At 40.3% G+C, this 21681-nt stretch overlaps 1 protein-coding gene across 1 annotated transcript; it reads left to right on the top strand.

Moving 5' to 3' along the window:
- LOC139934937 (acid-sensing ion channel 1C-like) lies at nt 1-20795 on the top strand. The gene is made up of 10 exons (XM_071929365.1): nt 1-372; nt 6374-6541; nt 8336-8506; nt 9216-9343; nt 13589-13776; nt 15156-15303; nt 17536-17598; nt 18732-18894; nt 19559-19650; nt 20110-20795. Exons 1-10 carry the CDS (start codon nt 104-106, stop codon nt 20217-20219), a joined length of 1500 nt encoding a protein of 499 aa, XP_071785466.1. The 5' UTR covers nt 1-103; the 3' UTR covers nt 20220-20795.
- Nucleotides 20796-21681: the final 886 nt, after the last annotated feature.

The following is a 21681-nucleotide window of genomic DNA, read 5'->3' as shown; positions in this document are numbered from 1 at the left end:
TCAGCCGGACACCGGAGTCATTTTCAGCGGTGGTCGGATTCAGTTGACACATTTTCTCTCTCTTCGTTGTTTTGTTCCTCGGGCGCGCTCCCCTTATCTCTATATGACGATGGTTAAAGTCAGACCCATCGAAGACGATATTAGTATCGTCTCTTTCAACTATGACGATGTGAAAATTGGAAACGATAAAGATGGGGATGCACGGGAGGAAGTTTGTGATGAAAAAGGTGATGGGAATAAGAAGAAGATTGAGAAGAAAAAGCGCAGTCGAGTGAGTCGGTTCTTCTCAACATGGACGTCGACGGTGCCGGAGGCAGTAGGTGTTACGGGGCTGAGATACATTACTAGCAGTCAAGACAGTATCCTTAGAAGGTAGATTTGTTTGTGTTGTTTTGAAACATTACCACACAGTGTATGGCCCTTGCTCTATGCATGGAGTCTTCCTCCATGCTCTATGGGATAATCAACAATCTGAATATTGTAATTATGTCTCCCTGACGAGTGAAGTGTGGAAGGTATTTGAGATGTAGGGGTTTCAAAATTAAAGCATGTTGGAAATTTAAGGCTATTGGTAACTCCATCTTTATCAGGTCACAAAGGGTCACAAAGGGTCACAATAGGAAGACGACGAATTACTCAAAACAATTGTTAGCATAAGAACTTACTTGGTAAAAAGCAATGGGGAGCTGTTGGTAGTATACAACATTGTGAGAAACGGTTCCCTCTGAAGTAACGTAGTTTTCGAGTAGTAATTTTCCACTAAAACAATTTTATTTGATTGCGAGACCTCATAAATAGATATTGAGGTCCCGAAATCAAGCATCTGAAAGTACACACCTTCGTGTGGCAAGGGTGTTTTTCTTTCATTACTATCTCCCAACTTCGACGACCAAGTTCAAGTTTTCACATGTTTGTTAATTTTGTGCATAATATGTTGATGAGGTACACCAAGTGAGAAGATTACATAGTCTTTGACAATATTACCAACAGTCCAGTGTCCTGAATATAGAGGTTTGCAGTAACACCATTAGCTGTGTTGAGAAATGGTGACCACTATAGTTTGGGTGTCATACAGACAAATTTACCCAAATCTTACAGAGTTATTATTGTGTCCACCAAATCTCAAAATTGGTATCGCTTTTGAGTAAGGTTTCTGTTTCTGAAAAGAATCGGTGGTAAGAACGACTCTAAACGCCAGTTCTTTTCAGAACCAACTGAACTGTGTTATCGCAAAACTCTCTCTAGTATTTGAGATTGTTGAGCCAAGTTGGAAAGTGGGAGGGTTTAGTGATGGATGGTTTTCTCTATGGTAGAACCAAGGATGAAACTTCCCTTCCTTCCATGGTCACACCAACTCTTGTTTAGTTTACAAGTGAAAACAGATTAAAAAATAAACATAGGATTCGAACTACCCCAAGCTACCGGGCAACCTCGGTAGTCTAGTTGGTAAGACGCTGCTTTAGGATTGCAAGGGTCGTGGGTTCAAATCCCACCCGAGTAATACGCCGGTGATATATTTTTTTTCACAGGACTCGGCAAAGTACTGAGTATACAGTCCTATCACACATCGTTGTATGTGTAAAAAAAATTAATACAGTTAACAATGCTTTGGGACATATTATTTGGCCCATCAATAGACACCGTGACATGGTCTAGGAACGTGTTTCTGGGAATCACAGCTGCTGGGAATACCATGATGATGGCTTTGGGCTTTAAGGAATGTCAATCAATACACACTAAATCAATATTTTAAGTCACAACCCTAAATCAATACAAGGATTAGTTCCCAGATGTATTTTTAACCATCACCATCTATGGGAACTAGAACAGGTGTTGTAAGTCGTCAGACAGCCTACTCATAATAGAAGTATGTTATACTCTCATTTTCCTCATGTTTATTCGGCGGCGAAAAACAGTACAATATGATTTTAAAAGGGACTCGTGGCTTATTATTTCACGACCATTAGTTGTTTTGTAATTTGAGTTCAATTTCCATGACACTGCTTACAATTTGTGAATTACTGCTTGTTATTCATTAAAGGCAGTGGACACTATATTGGTTATTACTCAAAATAAATATTATCATAAAACCTTTCTTGATTACGAGTAATAGGGAGAGGTTGATAGTATAAACTTTTGTGAGAAACAGCTCCCTCTGAAGTGACGTTGTTTTCGAGAAAGAAGTAATTTTCCACGATTTTGATTTCGAGACCTCAAGTTTAGAATTTGAGGTCTCGAAATCAAGCATCTGAAAGCACATAACTTTGTGTGACCTGGGTGTTTTTTTCTTTCATTAATATCTCGCAACTTCGACAACCGATTGAGATCAAATTTTCACAGGTTTGTTATTTTATGCATATGTTGAGCTACACCAAGTGAGAAGACTGGTCTTTGACAATTACCAATAGTGTCTAGTGTCTTTAATTTGGTGTGTTGTGACGCTGTTGGTAATTGCAGGTCCTCCACGTGTCCTCCTTCAATCCTTATGGGTGCCAGCGGACTATTAGTAGTCTGTATGCTCTTGCAGCAAGGCCAAGCAATTCGTATAAACCTTCTCTCTTTCTCTCTCTTTTTTGTTTTCACTTGGTGTAGGGGGTCATATTATATTTTCTTGCCGCAATCAAACTGCATGTGTTCATGATTCCAAGTCTGACACCCTTTTCTTCTTAATCATGGGGTTCCACAGGGATCAGTTGGCGGTCCACTGTTGTTTTCTATATTACTTGCTCAGCCTCAAATGCATTATCCAACGTCATGATGTAAAGTGCTGTTGTTACGCTATTGATAATTCAGATAAAAATAATGTTACTTTTAAACCTGACCAGCATGATGCTTTTAAGGCAATCATCATGCTTGAATCTTATGCCGAAGACACTCGGATTGAGGATGTGTTCTATTGTTCTTTAAAATTGACTGATGGCAAATCTGAATTTGTTGTGTAGGATCTGTAGCACAATAATTAAGGAATACATTTTTAAATATGCCTTTAAAGCCATTGGACACTTTCGGTAAACAGAATTGTCCAAAGGCCCAGACCTCGTGTATCACAACCTCTATATAAAATAACAAACCTGTGAAAATTAGGTCCAATCGGTTATCGGAATCGGGAGAATATAATGGACAAACTCACCCTTGTTTCCGCACGTTTCGCCGTGTCATGACATGACTGAGTTTGAAACAAATCCGTAATTCTCGATATCGAGAACTGATATGGTGTTAATGTTTTCTCAAAAAGTAAACCATACCATGCATGGATTGATATTTCAAGAGAAGTCTTTCACCATTACCTTCTGTAAACCCGGTAAGTAATTTGTAAATCTGTGAACTTTTTTTTTGTTCTGTACCGAAAGCGTCCAATGGCTTTAAGATGCGATGGTAGGATATTTGGCAATTTCGTAAAATTTGCGTGTAGAGTTAAGAGTTGCAACGCTCTAGGCGATTTAGGAAAATGTGTTGTTCTTAAGACCTGCTATAACGAAGGTATGCAATTAGGAAAATGTGTTGTTCTTAAGACCTGCTATAACGAAGGTATGCAATTAGGCCCAACACAATTATTGATCAATATACACAGGAATTCCAATTAAACTTGCGTTAAGTGCACTTTGCTTGGTTTCGGTTAACGTTCCATGTGTTTAACCGCAAATTAAATCTTAATTGACAGTGTACAATTGTTCGCACTGATGTGTTTTCCACAGAAAAAAAAACCTGAACCATGATCTCTTTGTTAGTCAAAGTTTAGACTGGTTACTTGTTTCATCACTGGACACCAGACCAACCTAATCGAATTCGAAATCTAGGTCTATTGCGAAAGGCGCATCCAATGGGCAGTGTTATTGGTGGTAAACTATTTTGTGTTTTCACCTGGTGTATCCCAAAATAATAATGCATAAAATAACAACTCCTCAAAATTTTGCCAATCGAACTTGTAAAAGAATAGTCACCACTGTTGTGTGCTCTCAGATGTCTTATATTTAAAAGGCTTCGGGGCTGAAGTCTGTATTTGAGTGAGAAATCACCTCGTTCTCAAAATCTATAGGGCCTACATCAGAGGGAGTCACGTTTTAAAGACAATGGACACTATTGGTAAACGTCAAAGACCAGTCTTCTCACTCGGTGTGTCTCGACATATGCATAAAATAACAAACCTGTGAACATTTGAGCTCGATTGGTTGTAGGAGTTGCGAGATAATCATGAGGAGAAAAACATTATCACACGAAGGTGTGAGCTTTCAGATGCGTGATTTCGATACCTCAAAATTCTAAACTTGAGATCTCGAAATCAAATTCGTGGAAAATGTCTTATTTCTCGAAAACTACACTACGTCACTTCAGAGGGAGCCGTTTCTCACAATGTTTTAACCCCATAACTCATTACCAAGCGAGGTGTTTTACTGATAATGATTTTGAGTAATTTATACCAATAGTGTCCACTGCCTTTAATAAACAACTCTCCATTACTCGATACCACAAGTAGGCCTAAGGGTCCATTATTTTACTTAGTTTCGGCAGAAAGAGATTAAAACTGCACCATGATGTTTGTCGTTACATTAACACAAAGGGCGTCACTGGTTTCACATCAATGTGACAACTTTAATTACGGAATGCAAAGAGGCTATTAATTCTAAAAGGAAATTTTTCTTTGTAATTATAATTGTCCACATGGCATTACTTCCCATGGCTTAACAATCGATTTTTAAGCAAGTGTTAAACAATCATTATCATTATTGTGACAATAAATTGTCTAGGAGGTTCGGACATGATTAGGCCGAAATGAAATTTGCGTCGTCATTATGTGCAATAGACAAAAAATTTTACATAACGTCGTTACTCAACTTTATAATTATAAGCTAGGCCTTGAAATACAATAATGTGTAATGGCTGACGTATAATTTGGAGCAATGTATGAGACTATGCGAGACTATTTACAGAATGTATTAAATTTGCTTTAATATATGGGGCGACAAAAATGCGATATGCAATTATTATTCACTTCCAATGCTCTTTGTGTGATCAAAATATTAATTGTCTTAGTAGACACTAGAGTGAACCATGTGATCCTTCATTCTTGCTCTATCGAATTCCGGGAAACTTGGTATCTACTGACATCAATGTATGTGATTGTCATATATTTATTTTGTACTATATAATTTTTTTTTTCCAGACAACACACAAACAGTACGGAGAAATAACACTTTAAATACATACAGTAAATAAGTTAACACTGTAAATAAGAAAACAGAGAACATATGCATAGCCGAAAAGCGAAAATGATACTATTTAAATAAATAAAATCTATAGGAAATATATTGAAATGTAAATTCAAGTATGCTGACAAAATCCATTTGACCGAGATTCTTAAATGAATTAATCTATACCGAATTGTAACAATAATATAGCAAAACCTGATAAGTAAATAAAGACAATTTAGAAGAAAAATAATTAATCATCTTTAACTGAATCATTTTAGTGATATTGCGTCACATGGCAATTTGGGTTCCTTGTGGCGTGATATTTCACGTAGAGTTTAAATAGCAGTCTGGTAGTTAGACGTCATCGTGTATGCAAGGCTGCATCAACTAAGGAGACACCATGGCGTCGTGCTCTTTAATGGCAGACTTGAGGGCCCAAGAAAAGGAATACATTGTACAAATCGTGCCCCTTTGGAGGTTGTTGACTTTAAACTTGAGCTATTTTCTTATGACGTGGGCCCTGAAATAAATGGTCCTATCTGCTAAGAGATGTAGGGACATTTTTCAAGATTGATTGATGCTCAGACGTTTGGAAAATTACACCGGTGTATTTAGGGGTATTTCATTTTTTATTTTGGAAGGTGAACATCTCGTCTGGCACCTAAGACTCCCCATATTAAACTGAGCATAATTAAGGGAATCAATGTGTGGTGAAGAGGTTTTCAACTAGTGGTTTAAACCAAACGAGGCCTGGTTCTTGATAATTTTACCGAGACGAAGATGAAAAATTGGGCTGAAGTGCGATCTGCAGTCAGTCGAACCAAGAACACGGGGGGGGGGGGGGCTCTTCTCTTGTCGATAAGCGCACTTTGATATTAAATTGTTTAGCGTTACACATGCTCGAACCCACGGTTTAACGTTCCAGCTGAATGAGGAATCATGTAAAGTGTCTTGCTTAAGAACACATGTGTCAGGACTTAATGTCAGGGGGTCGATTTCTGAGCAATAGTCCTAGGAAATATAAGTTCTAAGTTAGGACGAGTAACTCTTCCTAAATCGAGAGACTAATCTCAACACCGAACTCACACTCTGCTGATCAGAAACACCAGAGCCTGAGTCTGGTGCACACCTTAAACCGCTAGGCCATAACAATATGGTTCTCACGTCTTTCTCCTGCGTCATAGATTCGTGTGGTACGTGGCAATCTTCGGTGGGATGGGTGCACTCTTTTACCAGGCAACCGACAGAGCTGTGTACTTCGTTGGAAACTACAAGACTGTGGATGTAGATATCGAGTACGTCTCTGAGCTGGTTTTCCCCGCGATCACAATATGTAACTACAATACCTTCAGGTATGATTTAAGCGTTGTTCTCACTGGACTAATATTTTGGGTAACTTAACCATGACGCTGGGTCTTACATTCCGACGGGTTAACTTTCCCACCGTCCGCACTTGGATTTATTTAACTCGGCCAAACTTACGGAGACCGTTGGGTAAACTAACCGAGCTGGCCCCTGCGTGAAACATTGAATAGTTTGAAAATCACGAAAATCTTTCTTTACCACGACAAACATGTCAGCTTCTTCGGGTCACGGACGGATGGGAGATTTAACCGAGTCGTCGCGTCCGCATTGGACTTTCTGGCTCGGTTAAACTTACCTGGTCAATCTTCCTGGGCACCTTTGTCTTTGTTAAACTACCCATTCGGTAAGTTACCTGGGAGGAAAACTTCCTGGGCTGTTCGCATTGGACTTAAAATGTGTAAGTTATCCATTGGCTCGGTTAGTTTACCAAAATTAAGTCCTATGCGAACATGGCTAAAAACTTGCACTTTCTATCTCTCTTATATGATCCAAATCACAACATTCTCCCGCGGTAGAGTGGCTGCCCTTTATTAAATGGCTCGTGCGTTTGGAATGCATATATAATGGGTCATTCCAGGGGCTTACTCGGGTTAGCCCCCAGTGCCCTGCTTGTGGAGTGGGTCACTTGGGGCTGGCCCCAGGTGCATGACGTCACTACGAGAGCGGTGAGTGATCGTTTGTTTTAGCTCACCCGAGTGAGCACCGCGGGTTGACCCAGGGACTAATAGTCGAACCCACCAGAAGTCTCTGCACGACTTACTAATTCAAGAACTGACTTCGCGGCAGTGCAGTTTAATTACGATCATATATAAAGCTAACTATGTAGTCCCAGCCAATTTTCTATACCTTCCGCCCGGGTAGTAGTTAAAAAGCATGACAGTTCTTTTTAGAACCGAGAAGTCTCCCGAACATCCGATAAATCTACTCCGCGGTAGAAAGACAGTTCTCTAAGAACAAACTCTACCTCCATGGCAAGTAGATACACACATACATATAATATGGAATGTGTTAAAGCAAGATTTTAGACAAAGGTTTATGCTTTAATTACGTAATGTTTGTAAGCAATATTTTAATTTATCTGGTGCTGCTATAGCCTTTAGTCAAGGCGCACGCGGCACACCGGATGGCACGCACAACCCCAAAAATGTAACGCACGAAAAAGAAAATGTAATGCATAATGGATTAGCGTGGTGAGTTGCTGGCCAATAAGAAGCCACAATTACTTGCATGACGTATTGTCACAAGAACCGTTGATGCAAACTCGTTACATTTTCTCCCAACAAAATCGTTGACAAACACCCAAAACGATTGGTAAAGACGCTTCGCGGCTTCGCCGCTCGCGGTGATAGTCTTTTTTCGTGCGTTACATTTTTGGGGTTGTGCGTGCTATCCGGTGTGCCGCGTGCGCCTTGACTAAAGGCTAGTGCTGCTATTATTAAGGAACAAGTATTACCTGGTAAGGCCCAGAATGCATCGTCATGGTGGCTTTCCGAATAATATGCATTGACAAATTGTGTAAGTTAATTTAAATTTTCTTGTTGATTTTCTTTTTAAAATCTGTTAAAATCTTTTTACTGTGGATTGTTAGTAAATGTTTAAGTAGTTTTGTTCATTATTCTAATTTTTAAGAATCGGACTATAAGATAAAACACCCGATGTGCCGATATTTATTTCCTGTATAAAGATCTTGAAATAAAAAAGAATTGATAAAATAACTAATTTTTCCATATTTATGGATAACACCAGACAGTTTATTCTTATTACTATTTTTTTCTTCATAGAAACCTTGACTTGGACTCCCATCCATTTGGTCAAATGTTGTCCGAGATTTCTAGCTTCACACCGATTCAAGTTAACTATACTCATTACGCAATACTCATGGGTGACATTAACACTACGGAGTTGTATCTATCGCTGGCTCACGTTATGGACCAAAATGAAATGTTTCAATTGTAAGTATTTCGGGGGCCCTGATGATTCAAAACATTTGATAAAAGTCACGCATAAGCTCGCACGCATAACGCACAAACTCACGCATAAGCTCGCACGCATAACGCACAAACTCACGCATAATCTCGCACGCATAACGCACAAACTCACGCATAAGCTCGCACGCATAACGCACAAACTCACGCATAAGCTGAAGCATAACGCATAAACTCACGCATAAGCTCGAGCCTATTAATATTACTCAAGCGTATTATTAGTCTTGGTGCAAGACGTTTCTCGTTTCCTTTTCACGCACACCGCGGCCAATTCACCGACAGCGCGCGACTTCTCCGAGGCGGTGAGTGCACTAAAGTCAGGTGAGTCGGCGCGCGCGCTGTCGGTGAATTGGCCGCGGTGTGCGTGAAAAGGAAACGAGAAACGTCTTGCACCAAGACTAGCATATTATAAGCTCAAGCATAGCGCATTATTTTTCTAAATCATAAACTCAAGCATGACGCATAAACTCTCACAAAAACTCAAGCATGACGCATTCGCTCACATATAAATTCAAGCATGACGCAATACTCAAGCATAAACTCAAGCATAACGCATTTTACCCAATCCCGTGAGATTTTAGCGACATAATTTTCTGACGTTCAGATCTTTCGTTAATACGGTTATGGGAACTAATGTCCAATAATAAATTCACTATGTATATATACTTCACCGCAGCGGAACGTGGGATGGTTTTACTTTTATCACTCCACAAGTGTTCACCCGAGTAATCACCGACTTCGGTGTCTGTCACACGTTTAATGGAGGGTTCGACGGGGAGGAGCTGAGGAAAGTCAAAGTTGCAGGTAAAACATCACGTCATAATGATTCATAAACTTTCATTCCTATAGTTTAAACTTTAAAAGCGTTTTTGTTGTCTTTTTGTAAGTGCTATTTTGGTTATTCCTCAGCAGACGTTTGTTCGTCCGTTTTGTCTTGTCGCTGTCTGTCTCCAGGCTGTTATACACAAGCATAAGCCTTTGATTAACAAAAAGCCTCCATAAAAAAGAATAAACTACTACTGTCCCTCTTTTGCTTTTTCAAGTATATAACAACCTGGTTTATTTACGTTTTCTACCTAAAATAATGTGGAAACAAGTTAGTGTTAATTGATTGATTTTTGTTCAAAATTTTTGAAACAGTATTAATTACCATGTATGAAAGTCTGCTTCTTCTTAATTATGTGCCAACTACTTCAACCAAAATAGATTATCCGCAACAAATTTTTAAAAATCCGAAAACTTCCTCAATGACATAATTATATGTAATTATTATAACACTGTTTTTAAATAACTTGTTTATTGTGTAGTGTTGAAAACGATCGTGTTTACAATGAAAGCGTAAAAGACACTGGACGGTCAAAGACCAGTCTCCTCACGTGGTGTATCTCAACATATTCATAAAATAACAAACCTGTGACAATTTGAGCTCGACTGGTCGTCAAAGTTGCGAGATAATATGGGGAAAAAAACACCCTTGTCACACGAAGTTGTGTGCTTTCAGATGCTTGATTTCGAGACCTCAAATTCTAAACTTGGGGTCTGGAAATCAATTTCGTGGAAAATTACTTCTTTCTTAAAAACTACGTCACTTATAGAGGGAGCCGTTTCTCACAATGTATAACACTATCAACCTCTCCCCATTACTCGTTATACCAAGTGAGGTTTTATGCTGATAATTATTTTGAGTAATTACCAATAGTGTCCACTGCCTCGAACCCAGTCTGGTTGACCGTTGTTTGACCAGTCGACCGTTTGGACCGAGCCTCGAGCCTCATGGTAGACTTGATGACAAGTCGTTAGGCGCTGCCTATTTGTCTTCCTTTCATGCAACAGTCACAGTGCGATGTTACACATATGCTACAGTCGTAGGTAGCACGAGGCAGCTCTGACCCCCACACACATACTGGGATCGAGGGTATGTGCATCGTCCCCGTAGCTACGCCGCGCTGTAACTACACACCGCGCTTAACAATTACCGTCTTGACTTCAAGACTAGCCTCATGGTGACCATTTCGCTCCGGCTCCGTGGTCCCGATAGCCTGTTACATGCTAAACATGTAAAGCGCAGAGATGGCACTATAGCGAAAAAGGTGGAAGGCGACGGGGTGTTGATTCACGTGATACATAGTCTTGGTTCCAAGACCATTGGTGTTGTGCGGTCACACACAACCAACGTTCCGATTATGCACGGCAAAAACTGTCCACGCTTGTAAGGAACGAACGCTAGCGGGCGCTCTGTTTCTCTGCTTTAGATCTCACCATGTCCTGTGCTCACCATGGTCTTGGATATTTGCAAGTTGAAGGCGTGGCCAGACTATGTAAATTACTTTTAATGTATGCAATATTCATATCACGTGACGAATCGAAGATGACTATTCAAACTAGATCGAGTCAAAGGTCAATATGATCGGCGGTCTATTTTTAATAATCTTTGCTCAAAGAGTGATTCCGTGGTCATTATAGGCCTATTAAAAGGAAAACAGTGAAATTTTAAGTACAGGTACCTATTCAGATTATGAATACGTGACGATTTGAAATCGTAAATAATGGTCAAAAATCGAACGTAAAATTAGCATTCAGAGAGTCCGTGTATCGGACGCTGCGTGGAGCAATCGGAACGTGAAACTGAAATAAGCCTTGTGGAATATCACGTACCGCCCACGCCGTGTCTCGTGGGGGTTGGAGGTGTTAAATCCCAGGCGCTATGAACTCCCAGCTTGCGGGTGTCGAATCCGTTGTTTCTTATGATCGCAACGTTCCAATATGCTCCATTTTGATTCATGGCCCCCTAATTTCTTTTTGTTATGAGTTTTCAGGTAATTTTGATGATGTCAAAACGTAGGAATATCGCATTTTGTTATATTGACAGTGTTATTGTGTGAGTAGCTTACAAACATTATGAGAATTTTGTATAAAAGGTTTAAATAAAAATAATGCTAAAACAAAATTCCCTCAAAGCATAATTTTGTCAAACAAAGTATTATTTTTTAATTCTGTGAATGAAGAGTTATTTTTGAGGTAATGATTAAACTGGGCAACTAGTGGAATTTAATGACCCGACTATTCGCCTCAAATAACTGGGAGTTGAATAGCAGTAGTCGCCGCTGGACAAGCAATCAAAATTCCAAATTTCTCATGAGTTATTCCAAAAGATATTGGTACGACTACATTCCAAAAAAAATGTTATATGGTTACGTTCCAAGCTACGCAGCTACTCGGCTACGTTTACGTTCCAAGATACGCTTAGGTCTACGGTTCTTCAAGTAACACTATAATATCAAAAGGTATGTTTTCAAGCCCGCAGCTACGTTTACGTTCCAAGATACGCTTTAGGTCTACGTTCCTTCAAGTTACACTATAATATCAAAAAGTACGCTTTCAAGCCCGAGTCAAGCTATGCGTACGTTCAAAGATACGCAGCTGCGTTTATGTTCCAAGATGCTACGCTTCAGTCCAAGATATGCTTACGTTCCAAAAGATGTCAACGTTCCAAGCTACACAGCTACTCAGCTGCGCTTACAGATCTGCTTACGTTCCTTCAAGTTACGCTATAATATCAAAAGGTACGCTTTCAATCCCATGTCAAGTTACGCTTACGTTCCAAGATACGCAGCTACGAATTACGTTCCAAGATATGCTTACGCTCCACCAAAAGATACTGTTACGTTCAAGCTACGCAGCTACTCAGCTACGCTTATACACTCCAAGATACTATTAGGTTACGCTACAATATCAAAAAGTACGCTTTCAATCCCGAGTCAAGCTACGCTTACGTTCCAAGATATGCAGCTACGGTTACGTTTCAAAATACGTTCTCCCAAAGACGCTTTTGAATCCCTCAAGATTTCCTTCCCCCAAGATTAAAAAACTTTCACTGTGAATAACACTACAGTGCCCACCAGTTAATATCTGTTTGGCAGAAAATACTGTACAAAATTTCTTTACTATCCAAAAATTTACTTGGCACTACATTAACTTGGGCACTACAAAATTTCAAATTTAATTAAAAATTGGCTGGCAACCAGTTTCTGCTAAGCAATACTATTTTGTGCTAACTATAAGCAAATTGTTTAGCCAATACAGGCTTCATCAGTGTGGGCCCTGGCACGTCGGGAGCATAACGCCACGATCGCATTTCAAGCTGCATATCATGGCAGTGCAGTAGTCTGGATCTGGACATTATACATAGAAATGTTTTTGCTGGTACCACAAACCTTTCTTTATCGTATTTCAACCCTGTGTCAAAGTTTCAAATCCTACTGATCTGGACTTTATTATACTCCGATAAAAACATATCTACCAAAGATACTATAGTATCTTTGTATATACCCACACACAGAGTAAAGCAAAAGTCATGCAACGGAATTACTGCATGCATTGTACACTACATGCACAACACTGATGAATTATTCATGAGCCAACCGCAACACAGCCTCTGATTGGCTCCACCGGAAAGTCGGGGGAGATTTGCCGAAAAACAATAAAAAAGTTAAGACCCGTCGTTGCAAATATTCAAGACCATGGTGAGATCTAAATCAGAGAAACAGAGCGCCCGCTAGCGTTCGTTCATTACAAGCGTGGACAGTTTTTGCCGTGCATAATCGGAACGTTGGTTGTGTGTGACCGCGCAACACCAATGGTCTTGGGACCAAGACTACGTGATACATGGTTGACGAGTCGTACGAGTGAGTGAGGTGCGTCACTGCGCATGTACGTTGCTGCTGGTCATGGCCCAATTTCATGGCTCCGCTTACCGCCGAATTCTACGCTTACGATCATGATTCGCCGCTTACCTGCAAGCGCCGAATTTATGCGCTAGCCTTGTAAGCGTAGAATGCCTATGGTAACACGGACTACGCACGCGCCGAAGTCAAAGTTCGCCGCTTACCCGTGAAACACGCTTGCCGTAAGCACACAATTCCCTGCTTCCGTAAGCACCGATTATGTGCTTGCGGTAAGCAGACCCATAAAATTGGGCCATGTAGTCGACTTAAATGTGCGCACTTGCTAATTGTTTATTCCAATCGTTTTTTTCTTCTTCTTTATTAGGGAAAGGTCACGGCTTGTCCCTACTGCTTGACGTGCAGCAGTACCACTACTATTACTCAAAGTTATTGCAGTATTCGGCTGGCTTGGTTGTTGCCATACACGACCGGGACGATATACCCCTAGTGGAATCATTCGGCTTGGCCATAGCACCAGGCACAGAGGCAAGGATTGGTATTAAGAAAAGACAGGTAAGAACTTTAAGGCCCGGTGTGGCGGTTTCAACTTTCCACCGTGTTCAGTTTTCCGAATGACCAAATAATGCGGTAACAATACGTCATGCGATGCCTGCGCACAGCAACAAGCGAAATCAGTCAATTATTATTGTGCCGTAATGAGTCATCCGTTTAAACTCTCCGGTAGTTGTCATGGCGGCGTCCACGAGTTCAACGAGCGGCCAACGCGTGTACCGTGTGAGAGAATTTGGTGTGAAGACCAAGCAAATTGTTCTGTATTTAACCAGTGGCACAAGCAGTGTGATCTGCTTAAAGGGTGAGCATGAATACGTGTAAAGATGGGGCACGAGAATGTGACTAAACAGAAAAGAATCGTAGTAGAAACAATTTGGGGCCACTGAGAGAACTACAGTACTCGCCAGGGTACTCGCGGCGGTAGTTTTGTCTGACTACGTCAACCAGAAAACTGAACACGCCGGAAAGCTAAAACCGTTCGAACAACGTGCTGAAATGTCCGGCTACGTCACCCGGAAAACTAATCACGGCGGAAGACTGAAACCACCACACTTTTGGTATTGTCAAAAGACCTGTAATGTCACTTGGTGAATCTCAACATATGCTGAAGATAACGAACCTGCGAAAAGTTTTGCTCAATATTGGTCATCGAATTTGTAGGAAAATAAAAGAAAAAAAACCACAGTGGTTGTATTACTTTGTGCGCATAATAAAAGGCTTCAGCTGAAGTCTGGTACTATTTGAGTAAGAACTTATACCTCTTTTTCAAAAACTATCCGTTACTTCCGGGGAAGCCGTTTATACCATCAACAGCTCTCCGTTGCTCGTTACCATACCAAGTCACTTTTATGCTAACAATTATTTTGAGTATAATTGTCAATAGTGCCCGGTGCCGGAAAATGGCTCGGCGTGGTGGAACGGTAAATAATACCAACAATTCAAGCTTTGAGTAGAGTGTAGGTTCCAGTTCCGGTCATGACAGTTGGCAAATTTATTTTTCCCAGGATGGTAAAGGCCAATAGATTAGCATACACGCTGCCATTAGCTGCCACGCCCTTGACGCTGAATTATTCATCAGTTGGAATCCAGCTAGGTTGCCTTTATACACAACCACGAAGTGTGTGTGTACCATAGTATGGAGCATGGAGCCAATGGTAACGTGTATGCAAATCTTTTGGCCTATACTATCCTAGAAAAAAAAATCGCTGGTAGTTGTGTCCTTGAGCAAGAGACTTTGGGTTTTTTACCAGGACGAACGTGGCTAATTATCTGCACACACTTGTCCTGGGAAAAAAACCCGCCACACACCGTGGTCGACCCAGGGAAGCTAAACGAACGCACCCATAAATACCTTATTTGGTTTGATTGTCTTCCTCCAGACGAATAATCTACCGCCCCCTTACGGCGTGTGCGGATCAAGAGATCTCAAGTATTTCTCGTCTCCTTATTCAATGCATAAATGTCAACGTGAATGTCTCATCGACTACATACAGGCATCGTGTGGCTGCGTGGAACCATACATGGCTGGTAAGTTCGTTTTAAAGGAACACGTTGCCTTGGTCTTTGAAAAGCGTTTTTAACCGTTTGTTATAAAAATGCATACGGTTGGAAAGATGTTGTAAAAGTAGATACAATGATCCACACAAACATGCCTTGAAATTGCACGGTTTTCCTTTTACCTCGTCGACTAAAAACACGGTCGGCCATTTATGGGACTCCCATAAATGGCCGACCGTGTTAGTTCGCACAGTAAAAGGAAAACCGTGCAATTTCGAGGCAAATATGTTTGGATCATTGTATTCTACTTTTACAACATCTTTCCAACCGTATGCAACTTATATAAAAAAAAATTGGTTTAAAAAACGATCCAGGGCAACGTGTTCCTTTAATTGACTTCCTCTGATGAGCAATAGGGCACCACTTTTGATGTGAAGTGTCATGGCCTCTAGCGGTTAAGAGCATCGGATTCAAGTTCTGTTGTTTGATCAGAAGAGTGTGGGTTCGAGTCCCGGTCGTAATTAATCATGATTGCATTGTAAATTTTGTGAGGTAGTGCTTCCTACTTCTACCACTCTTCTGATGGATGATACCCAAGCCTACATCCGTATGGATTGTAAAGGGGCCCGGTTTTGTTTCAGCACTAGTAGAAGGTGGCAATGGCCCTTGATAAAAACAATTATTGTATCTTGAATCCCCCTCCCTGAAGTTGCCTTTAGGCCTTGCAAAAATTTTTTTTTTAAATAATAAGAAAAAAAATAAGGAGGGAGGGAGGGAGAGACTGCGAACGAGATTTCAGAATCCGGTAAGCTTGTTTGTTTCTGCCACCTGCCGGTCCCATGTCACCATGGCAGGCTGGAGTTGGCTTAGACCGGGATCCCCATTTCTACATTTTATGTGACTTAAAATGAAATTGATTTATTTTATTCCTTTTAACTGTAAGGTTTTGTTTTAACTCAAACCTCTTGCTTGTAGACTTTAGTCCATGCAGTCAAGCCTAGCCAAACGAGGGACGTATGTTTGTGTGTGTGTGTGTGTGTGTCGTGTGAATGCTCGCTAAAAAATCGCACGCGGTAAAGGTGACACACGGCTGGTGCCCTTAACCAGGGACCCTCGTTTGCAGCACTCGTGTGAATGGGCCTTAAGACAGGTACTTGCTTATCACAACAGTATGTTTTATCTTTGTTTACGAAGAGATTAGAACTTGCAGTGAAACTTAGGGTGCATACGTTTATAGCTTCCCGGTGTCTACCCCGCGGTGCTCACTCGGCGGGTGAGCCCCTGACAAGAGCTAAACGAACGATCCCACTCGCCCTCTCACGGTGACCGCATGCAACTCACGTCACACCAAGTAACCCACTCCACAAGCAGGGCACTTGGGGCTTCCCGGGTAAGCCCCGTCCAGGCTATTCGAACATACCGGGCAGACCGGGTCACACAAGGAAGCTAAACCAACGCACCCTCCTTTAAAAAAATCTCTTCATAGGTGGTATATTTGAAAGGTGAGTTTGAATAAGTTACAAGTACCCGGATGTGAATTATTCTACTTGTCACAATGTACATTGCTAAAGTAACTTTTGCAACGGGCGCTTAAGTAATTGGACACTTTCGATAAACAGTATTGTCAAAAGGCACACACTTCGTGTATCACAACTTATATCTAAATAACAAACCTGTGGACAATTTAGGCTCAATTGGTCATCGGAGTTGGGAGAAAATAATCGAAACACCCTTGTTTCCGCACGTTTCGCCGTGTCATGATGACATGTGTTTACTATTGTAGCGTTGACCGTGGGTTGCGTTGTACACAGTTTATTGACACAATTGAAGGTACAATTAACTGCCTTTTCTGTCCGTTTCTTTGGAGGTTTATTCACACACAACAAGTCATGAAATTACACGAAGCAGAAACTTAAGCCAGAGAGCGCCCTCTCCAGCGAGCAGATATCCCGATCGGCTCGCACGGGCCGCAAGCAGCGCTCCGAAGGGGAGTCGTGCTGGTGCCCCCCACCGGTCGATCGGCACCGCCGCTACACTATTGATCCATAATTCTCGACTGATAATTTTGTTAAATGTTTTCTCAAAAAGAAAGTTTCATGGAATAATATTTCAAGAGAAGTCTTTCACCATTGCCCTCTATAAACCCTGTAAATGAGTTATTTGTCAATCTTTGAACTTTTATTTTTTGTTCTGTTCCGAAAGTGTAATAATGGCTTAAAGTAATTGATTTTTTTTTTTTTTTTTTTTTTTTGTCTTTCACAGTGAGCGACAATATGACAGTCTGCAATCCAGCAATAATATTTTCCTGCGTCCATTTTCTCGCATGTAAGAACCTGATTCTTCACTATTGGTAATTGTCAAAGACTGGCCTTCACATTTGGTGTATCTTAACATATGCATAAAATAACAAACCTGTGGAAATTTGAGCTCAATCGGTCATCGAACTTGCGAGATAATAATGAGAGAAAGAAAACACCCTTGTCACACGAAGTTGTGTGCGTTCAGATGGTTGATTTCGAGATCTCAAGTTCTAAATCTGAGGTCTCGAAATCAAATTCGTGGAAAATCACTTCTTTCTCAAAAACTATGGTACTTCAGATGGAGCCGTTTATCACAATGTTTTATACCATCAACCTCTCCACATTAATCGTCACCAAGAAAGGTTGATTGCCAATAACTGTTTTACAATAGTAATTGCCAATAGTGTCCACTGCCTTTAATAGATGTTACATTAGCATCGGGGATAAAGAATATTAGTTTTGGTTTTTACCCATATACCGATGGAACTGTATACTCAGTACTTCCCTGAGTCCCGTGATAAAAAATCACAGCCATGTAACTAGGGTGGGATACGATCCTACGACCCTTGCAGTTCCAGAGCAGTGTCTTACAGACTAGACGTGGTCTTCTTCTATTGTCAACTAAGACAATTAAAGGACACTATTAGTAATTACTCAAAATATTTATTAGCATAAATCCTCACTTGGTAACGAGTAATGGGGAGCTGTTGATAGTATAAAATATTGTGAGAAACGGTTCCCTTTAGTCTTCGAGAAAGTATTTCACCACGAGTTTGACTTCGATACCTCAGAAATTGACTTTGAGGTCTCGGAATCAAGCATCTGAAAGCACACAACTTCGTAAGACATAGTGTTTTTTTTTTTTTTTTTTTTTTTTTTTTTTAATTATCTTGCATCTTTGACGACCAATTGAGGTCAAAATTGCACAGGTTTGTTATTTTGTGCATAATGTTGAGACACATTCAACCGCAAACTGCCGTAGCCAGGGATCATACCCGGGTAACGATACAACCTGGGAATATATATATATATTGTATTATTATTATTATTTTTTATTATTATTATTAATACCGCCCATAACGGGCATCATCAAAATAAGAAATAATGAAAACAAAAATGTAAAGCACTGAACAAAAAAATATGATTCCTACTATACAGCTGAGTTTAATGTTAAAGACGAGTGCGACTGCCCTGTCACGTGTGAATCAACCACGTACACAACCAGCCTCTCCTACTCCCGCATGCCATCGGATTTTTACAACCAAAAACTGCTAGACTATGTGGCTGATCTGGGCTGGGTGGTGGAAGAAGATCATTTCCTGTGAGTATTTTTTAGTATTGCATAAAGCCATTGGACCCTTTCGGTACAGAAAAAAAACTCAAGACTTCTCTTGAAATATTAGTTCATAAAATGCTTTACTTTTTGAGAAAACGGTAAACAATATAAATTCTCGTTAGCGAAAATTACGGATTTGTTATAAACACAATGTCATGACACGGCGAAACGCGCGAGAACAGGAGTGGGTTTTCCCGTTATTTTCTCCCGACTCCGATGTCCGATTGAGCCTAAATTTCCACAGGATTGTTATGTTATATATAAGTTGTGATACACGAAGTGTTGAATTTGGACAATACTGTTTACCGAAAGTGGGAACAGGCTATTGCATAACATAACAAATCTGTGAAAACTTGGCTCGTTTTGTCACCGACGTTGCAAGAGAATAATGAAAGAGAGAAAACAAACTTGATCCACAAGTTGATTTCGTCTGCCCAATTAAAGGCTTCAGCTGAAGTATTCTATTATTTGATTGAGAATTACCTCATTTTATAAAAACTGCGTCATTTCAGAGGGAGCTGCATTGATTTTTATACCACCAACTCTCCATTGCTTGTTACACTTTACAACAATTTTTGGGTAAACATTATTTTGAGTAATTACCAGCCGGACAGGGACATTTTCTATTTTTTATTTTTATATTTTCAAGGACTAACAGTGTGATGCTCCAGCTGTATTTCGAAGAAATGACAACCGAAGTAATCACCCAACGTGAAGCCTACACTTTCTTTGCATTTTTGTGTAAGTTCTACTCTTCTTTCAGCCGTCGATTTCACTCAACTATTCCTAACTTACGATTTATCTTAAACTCTGGACTCCATTGGTAATTGTCAAAGGCTAGTCTTCCCAGTTGGTGTATCTCAACATTATGCATAAAGTAACAAACCTGTGAAAGTTTGAGCTCAATCGGTCGTCGAAGTTTCGAGATAACTATGAAAAAAAACCCACCATTTTCACACAAAGTTGTGTGCTTCAGTGCTTGATTTCGAGACCTCAAATAATTCTAAATCTGAGGTCTCGAGATCAAATTCGTGGAAAATTACTTCAGAGGGAGCCGTTTCTCACAATGTTTTATAATATCAACCTCTCCCCATTACTCGTAATCATGAAAGGTTTTATGCTAATAATTATTTTGAGTAATTATACCAATTTGTCCACTGCCTTTAAATTTTACTTTCATTGTGTGTGGTTTACCATTAGGTGACATTGGAGGCTCCATGGGCTTGTGGCTTGGAGGTAGTATTTTGACGATTGTTGAAATATTTGACCACCTGTTCCAGATTGCTTTTATCGAAGGAGCGACCAAATAATGATGCAGAATAAATACAAAATCACTTTGTTTATCATGAATAATTTATTATCTAGTATACATCATTACTACAATTTGTTTATTATGCAAAAGAGTTAAGCCTATTGAACTTTCGAATTTTTTCCCCACCTCTTTGACGATGGTATGAGTAATTCTATTTTTCACAAATAAATTGTTTCGAAGTATTTATGACTTGCATGCACACACTGGTAAACTGCGTATAAATTGAATAACAAGTTCATTCTCTTTTTAAAAGTTTATAGCAAGATAAATATTTGTAAATAGTCATAAATAAAAACCTGTTGTGATTCCGTTGTTTTCGTACAAACGCCACAAGTTTTGTTTTTATTGTTAATCCCCTTTGTTGCAAACCCACAAAAATGCTGAACGTCCTGATATGTATATAACTATTTCTTGTTATTTCGTGTGGGTGAACCATAATGTATAGGCAACTTCCTCGTTCCATTTCGGGTTCGCACGCCATAATAGCGAGGTTTCGTTGGCGCACGGTTAGTGCGCAGCGACGACTTTTAGTAGCTATGACGTCATCACTGTTTGTGCAGTTATGACGTGTACTCGATCGGTCAAAGTGCTCAAAGTTTTAACACTCAGTCATAGAAGGCTAGTTTATGTTTTGGTAATGTATTTTGTCACCGAATTGGGTACTGAATATTTGAATTTCGCGTTGAATTCGTCCAAAATGGCGGTTGGATAGTAAATATTTTCATCTCAATCTCACCCCTCGATCGTCCTTGGTCGGCGCTCTCCTTATCACCAATATCTCACGAATATACCGATGCTATGGTTGCCCTGAAGGGGGACATCGCATATCGCAAACGTGTGCGCATACGTATGCAATGTCGTGAAACAATTCGCAAATATGTGCGCACACGAATGCAATGTCGTGAAACAATTCGCGAATATGTGCGCACAGTATGCAATGTCGTGAAACAATTCGCAAATATGTGCGCACACGTATGCAATGTCGTGAAACAATTCGCGAATATGTGCGCACACGTATGCAATGTCGTGAAACAATTCGCGAATATGTGCGCACACGTCTGCGAATATTATTTGCGATGTCGTGAATTTTATTGCATACCATGTTGCATACCTTTGAATAAAATGTCTAATGATCTGGGGGGTTTCTTTCCAACAGTGAGATAAGCGGTAGTCATTGCAGCAGTAGTCTTTGTTGTGAGGCAAGCGAGGCGTGTGGTCGTCCTTGGCCTGGTGCCAAGTTCCTGGGTATACACATGCTTTACAGAGGGAGCCTGCTGTAGCGCCACAGTACTCCCTAGATCGGTAACAAATTATCCACAACTATGACATCATCCTAATGGTTTGCAACATGGTATGCAATAAAATTCACGACATTGCAAAACAAATCGCACTCGTGTGCGCACATATTCACGATTTGCTTCACGACATTGCCTTCAGACGCATTTCCTGATGGTATATCC

This window comes from Asterias amurensis, chromosome 3 (genome assembly GCF_032118995.1).
Source record: "Asterias amurensis chromosome 3, ASM3211899v1".
NCBI lineage: Eukaryota > Metazoa > Echinodermata > Asteroidea > Forcipulatida > Asteriidae > Asterias > Asterias amurensis.
Note: the sequence above shows the minus strand (reverse complement) of the source record. Positions and strands in the feature narration are given on the sequence as shown.